Here is a 6,314-nt window from a genome sequence, read left to right as displayed (position 1 = left end):
GAGGCCCCCACCGAGGGACCCCAAGGGACCAGACCTCGGCCCACTCTGTGCTCCCTTGCCACCCAGACCCCACCCCCCCCCCCGCAGGTGGAGGCGGGACCCTCCCCGCTCCGCCCCGGCCGCACACACTGGCTCCCGGGCCGGGGCCGAGGTCCGTGGTCCGAGGGATCCCTGAGATGAAGGCGCGGCCGCGGGCCCCGCGGGTAGGGGCGCTCTCCGCACCTGACCCCACCCCATCCCATGCAAACCGCGCGCGCCTGCCGCCACGCGTCTCGGAGTCTGGGGGCCCCGGTCACGTGTCCAGGGCATCGCGCGTGGGCGAGGGGCCGCGGGGGCGACCCGGGGGGCCGTGCAGCGGCTGGGGCGGCGGCACCGAGTTGCGCTGCGGGGCGGGCGGCTGCAGCTCCAGCGCCAGCGCGGGTGGCGGGAAGTCGCGCACCTGGCGCCGGTACTCCAGGAAGGTGCAGGCCTTGGTGGCCAGCGCCACCACGTTCTTGCCCACGAAGATGGCGGAGACGCGGCTGTCGCGGAACAGCGCCATGTGGGCGGCGCGCGCCAGCACGGCCACCACGTTGACGGTGGCGAGGCTGAGCACCGGGTAGAGCATCATCTTCTGCGGCGCGATGTGCTCGCCCTGCATGCTGACCTCGCTGAGCGCCACGCACGGCAGCACCAGCAGCAGCATGTAGCAGTAGAAGAAGGTGAGGCCCTCGGCCCACAGGGGCAGCCCGCTGCGCGGCGGCTCCCACAGGCTGGCCTGCATGTCCAGCAGGTCCAGCAGGTCCAGCGCCACCCAGAAGAGGCGGCCGCGCAGGTCCTCGCGCTTCCGGAAGGTGCGCACGTACTCCATGCGGTCGAGCGCCACCAGCAGCAGGAAGAGGCCCGGCACGCACACCGACAGCAGCAGCGTCAGCGCCTTGCGCGCCACCGGGTCGGCCGCGCCGCGCCGCGCCGCCTTGTAGTTTTGGAAGATGAAGTAGAGCTTGATCTCCAGCACGAAGACGTAGAGGAACCAGAGGACCATGGCGTAGCCGCGCTTGGCCGTGCGCACCTCGGCGCCCACCCACACGGCCACGTAGCGCAGCGCCAGCAGGAAGCACACGTCGCCCACCAGCACGATGATGCACACGCCTATCTTGCGCGGGCCCTGGTTCTGCTCCACCAGGTACGCGTCCATGACCGCCATGCTGCCCATGATCACCAGCGTGGTCAGGCACACGTGGCGCCGGTCCGGGGGAGGCAGCACCATGGTCGGCCGCCTGGGCCCCGACCTGGGCGCGCGCGGTCCCACGCGAGGCGGGACGAGGCCCTGCGGCGGCGGCGGCGGCGGCGGCACTCAGCCCTCGGGCATGGCGCGGGGCCTGTCCAGGCGCCCCGAGGGCGCCGCTGCTCCGGGCCGGCGAGCTCGGAATCTGGGGAGATCAGAGCAGACGGGGTCAGCACGCAGAGCGGGCGGCCGCTCCCCCACCCCCCGGCGCCCTTCCCCCGAGGAACCCTGTCCGGGCCCCAGGCCGGGCTCTGCCGCACGCGCGCGCGCGAGGGGCCGCGCGCCGAGCCCGGGCCTCCAGGGGGCGCCGCCGCCGCACCTGAGGCCGGGGCCGCGTTCCCGCCGAAGCCGAGGGGGGACGGGGGCGGAAGCGGCTGCTCCCTGCCGCGCGCGGCCCCGGCGCCCCGAGGCTTTGTCCCTCCGGCTCCAGCGGCCCGCGCCGCTCGCCCGGAGTCCCGTCCCGCGGCCGTTCCCGCTCGGGCAGCCTCGCTCGCCGCGCCGCACCGGGAGAGAGGCGGGCCTGCGCCCTCGGCTCGGCGAGAAGCGAAGGCGCGAGGAGCCGGGGCTGTGAGCCGGTTCTCCGATCCAGGACTGAGAGTCATCCAGGTCCCGGAGGCTCCATCCCCAAAGCCCCTCCGCGCCCCCCTGCCCCTGCCTCGCAGCCCCGGCATCTTTCCTCCCTGCTTCCGCAAACTCGGTCTCGCCTGTGGTCCACTCTCCACAGGGCGTGTGGCCCGTTCTCTTCCGCCCTGCACGCACCGTGGCCCCCTGCTGCCCTACTGCGCTCTGAACTCCCCCAGCCCTGACGCCAGCTCGCCCTGCTCACCACGAAGGGGTGGGCCCCCCGTCGCCCCCTGCCCCCGAGCCTTGGTGGCAGTCTTAGGAAGCCTCCTCTGCTACCCGCGGGGCCGCCAGCCCCTGCGCCCGTCTCACACCCCTGGCACTGGCCGTCACGGCGGGGCTGGTCACAGCCCCACTCCAGGCTGTGGGTCAGCACCCGTGTGCCCGCTGACACCCTCAGGAAAGACAGAGGGCCCCGGCCTCATCCACCCCAAAGTCACTTGAGGCTCACTCCTAGCCAGGCTCCCCACCCCTCCAGTCTCGCCCACAGCACCCCTGGCCCCAGCTCTGTTTACTGCCCTGTCTAGACAAAGACATAAAATTTAATGTCACCCGCGACTGTGGAGCCGGCGCTCGGCCTCCCCTGGTGGCACTGCAGCCCCCACTGCCTGGGGAGGAAGGCCCCCTTCCAAGTGGGCGCCGCCAGCCCTGGTCTCATCCTAGCTGCTGCCCCACCTGGCACCCGCCTCCCAGTGGCTCTGCCACCACATGCAGGAGCCCACCACTCTGAGTGTGGACGACTGGAGTAGAAGGTGCCTTGGGAGGGTCATCCGCCTAGCTCCTGCGCCCACAATTCCATGAGCTCCTGCCCCCCATCACACACACACCCCTGCTTCACCCCCACTGTGTGGACACACTTGACCCACGAAGCCCCCCCTGCCCCCCCCCCCACCCCGTGGCTGCAGCAGCGGCCTGGGAACCTCCTTCATCCCAGCCCTTGGCCCGGCCAAGGAGCCGAACAACCGCTGCAACGCGCACCCCGCCTCCCATCCACTCCACGGGCGTTTCCACTCCCTCACGCGCTCATCAGACCTGGGCCAGGGCCGTGGGGGCCAGACAGACCCTGTCCCGACCGGCGCTCACGCAGGGAGCCCCAGCCCCTGCTCCAGAAGGCCGGAGCCAGGGCCTGGCCGCCCTTCCCCCGCAGCCGCCGGGCCTCTCCCTGGGGACCGGCCCCAGGCCCTGCTGCCCCCGCCGTCCTGAGCCCGGCCCGGGGCCTCCTGCTTGGCTGCCCGGACCTCACAGACTCCCGGGCCTCGGGGCGCTTCGCTGCCCGCCTCTTCCCTGGCGCCTCGCAAGCATCCCTCAGTGCCCACAAGGGGTGGTAAGGTGAGAGGAAAAGGCGGCCCTCCCGCAGCCCGATCGGACGGAGGCGAGGCCGGTGAAGGGGTTGGGCCGCTCCCGGCAGCCTGCGTCTAGACTCCTCGGTCCGCTCCGCCCGCTCCCCGCGACAGGGCCTGGTCCAGGCAGTCTGGCCGCCAGGCCTCACCCCTGCAGCGCCGCCGCTGCACCCTGCCACCCCTGCGGCCGGCCACTCGGGGCTCACCGGGGCTCCCTGCCCGCGTGCCCTGCCCGCGTGCCCTGCCCGCACCTACCCGCCGCCGGCCAGATGCTGCGCGCGCGGGGCCCGGCCCCACGGAGCTCGTCTGCGCGCCCGCCGAGTCCGCGCTCTCCTCCGCTCCGCGGCGCCCCGCGCCCGCGCGCGCCCCGCCCCCGGCCCGAGGCCCCGCCCCACGCTCCCGGCCGCCCGCACCCGCCGGACCCGGACTGGAGTCCCCGCGCCCCCACCCCCTCAGCGGCGCCGGTTGCCAGGGCGACAGCACTGCGCGGCAGCGGCGCCCGGGACCTCGGCACTAGGAAGCCGGACGCCCCCGGGCTCCATGCGCGGCCCGGGAAGCCTCTCCACCGGCGTCACTCCGCAACCCGAGGGAGACTCGCCTGCGGGCGCCCTGAAATTCCGCGGCAGCCCACAACCAGGCCGCCGACCAGGGCGACTCTGATGGCCGGCAACAGGCGGCCTTACGGCGGAGCTGGCCCCGAGGAGGGCCCGGTGGCCGCCGCCCCTCTGCAGGTGGCCCCACGGGGCCTCGTTTGGGGACGCGGTGCCGCCTCCCAGAGACGCTGGGTCCTGGGCTCCTCCGCCCCACCCCGTCCTCATCTGAGGCCGGAGAACAGGGGCAGTGAGCAGCCATCCGGGAGCGGCTAGGCTTTGGAGGCTCAGGCCGCTTTCCACCCACCGGAGTCCCCACCCTGCCCTCACTGAGCACCGCCCCCAACATCGCAGCCACGTCCACCCTGGGACGGAGGAGGGGCGCGCACCCGCTGCCTGCCTGCTGCCTCTGACGGAGAAGAGCAGGTGAGAAGGTGAAGGGACCCCCCTGGGCCCCACCGCACCTGCCTGCTCACACCCAGGCCCCGGCAGTGCCTAGTCCCACACAGGCGGCTGAGTCTGTGCCAGTGATGGGCTCTGCCGCCCTTCCCCAGCATCAGGCCCTCCAGGGGTGTCCTGGAGCCAGCAGGCTGCCCTGGGCCGTTCCTGAGGGGCAGGAGGAAGACGCTGAGATGCTCTGGGGCTGGGCTCTCAGGACGGTTGACTGCTGGATACCAGCACCGGAGGCTGGCTCTCACTGGAGGAAGTGCAGTCAGGGCCCCAACGCTGCCTCTGTGCCCAGGGAGGGGCCCCAGGTCCACGAGGGTGGCTTACCTTCCCCAAGGAGTCTCCAGGGCCCAGGGGCCCAGGTACCAAGACCACTTCCTGCAGCATGGAGGTGCAGGTTCCGGCTGGTCAGCGGGCACCACCAGCAGCCCTGTGGGAGACCCACCCTGGCTGGCCGGGAAGGCAGAGGAGACCAGGGCAGCCCCACGGTCCCCTGAGCCCACACCTCCCGCCGCCATCTGCCCTGGAGGAGGGGCTGCCCGCCAGGCCTCCCTGCCCACCTCCTGTCTCACTCTGCCCTCCCCACTCGCCCAGGGGCTGCTGGGAAAGTCCAGTCTTTACCCCAGTCCCGCATGTCTGCATCAGTGTTCTGCACCCCCTGCCCCCCCTGCCCTGCCCCCGGCCAGGCCCAGAACACTTGGGACGTGTGCCAGCTCCCTCTGGATGACATGAGTAAATCACAGGCCTTGAGATCTGGGATCATCCCAGATTGCCGGGGCAGGCGTTGTCATCACCAGCTTCCTTGTGGGAGGGAGGTGGGGTGCGAGGGTCAGAGAGATCTGAAGAGGCTACAGCCGGCTTGGAAGGTGCAGGGAGTGGCCAGGAGCCGAGAAATACAGGCGTCTCTAGAAGCTGGAAAGGCACGGAGGCCACTCCCCTCTAGAGCATCTGGATTTGAGCCCAGTGAGACTGCAGGGCTGCAAGACTAAATCTATGCTTCGCTCACCTGTGGCGACTCGTCACAGCAGCAGTGGGTTACTAATACAGCGGCCAACCTAAAATCTGACTTTACTCAGACAGAGTTTGCTGTAGCAGGCTTGCTGAAGGAGGCACTCTGGGCAAAGAAACGAATCCCAGATATGAGATCAGGGAGACAGGAGGGGAAGCTGAGCGCAAGACGCGGCAGATCCAGGGGCAGTCTTAACACAGACTATAACGGCAGTGATGAAAATGCTTAGCAGGGCTTCCCTGGAGGTCCAGGGGCTGGGACTCCGAGCTCCCAGTACAGGGGCCCGGGTTCCGCCCCGTGCGCCGCAGGGGAGACCGGAGATCCCACACGCTGCAACGAAGCCGAAGCCAGACGAATGTTTTTTAAAACATAAGAGTAAACTGGGACTTTCCTGGCTGTCCAGTGGTTGAGGCCTCACCTTCCCATGCAGGGGGCGCACCTTTGATCCCTGCTCAAGGAGCTGAAATCCCACAACAGAAGCAATATTGTAACAAATTCAACAAAGGCTCTTTAAAATAAAAAAGTGAACTGAGGTACATTTAAAAAATTTTTTAGGTGCTTCGGAATGACCCTGTTTCAGAAAACATGAAGTAAAAATGCAAACCTCAGTGGCCTGTGAAGTAAGAGAAACGCAGAGGGCCGGCCAACAAGTGAGGTAAGACGGCACCTGGCAGCTTCTTGCTGCAGAGCCGAAGGAACATAAGCAGACCGTAGCGCTCACACACGTGGAAAGAAACCACGGAACTTTTCTCCGTAATCAGCCCCACGGACAAGAAACGAGAGGGGGAAATAGCGCAGCTGCAGAAATTAGAAAACTTCTAAAGACGGCAGGTCCACAAGCTCATTTATCGGTAATCACATTAGATGCAAACAGACCAAACACTCCCATGGAAAGACTAAGATGGTCAGCCTGTTTGGGGTTTTTTTTTTATTAAAATGGATACTGTTTACAAGGGACACAGATAAATTATGAGATTGTGGATGGGGAAGGACCGGTTGTTCAAATATGCACTGAAGGAGGTGGCACGTGGCATCCCCAC

General features: G+C 68.4%; 1 protein-coding gene across 1 annotated transcript; it reads right to left on the bottom strand.

The window, feature by feature from the left end:
- Nucleotides 1-292: 292 nt before the first annotated feature.
- Nucleotides 293-1,249, bottom strand: TMEM121 (transmembrane protein 121). The gene has a single exon (XM_052660176.1). The coding sequence runs from the start codon at nucleotides 1,247-1,249 to the stop codon at nucleotides 293-295; it is 957 nt and encodes a 318-aa protein (XP_052516136.1).
- Between the last annotated feature and the right edge of the window lie 5,065 nt (nucleotides 1,250-6,314).

This window comes from Budorcas taxicolor, chromosome 21 (genome assembly GCF_023091745.1).
Source record: "Budorcas taxicolor isolate Tak-1 chromosome 21, Takin1.1, whole genome shotgun sequence".
NCBI classification, from domain to species: domain Eukaryota; kingdom Metazoa; phylum Chordata; class Mammalia; order Artiodactyla; family Bovidae; genus Budorcas; species Budorcas taxicolor.
The sequence above is the reverse complement of the archived record's forward strand: the minus strand, read 5'-3'. Positions and strand labels throughout refer to the sequence as shown.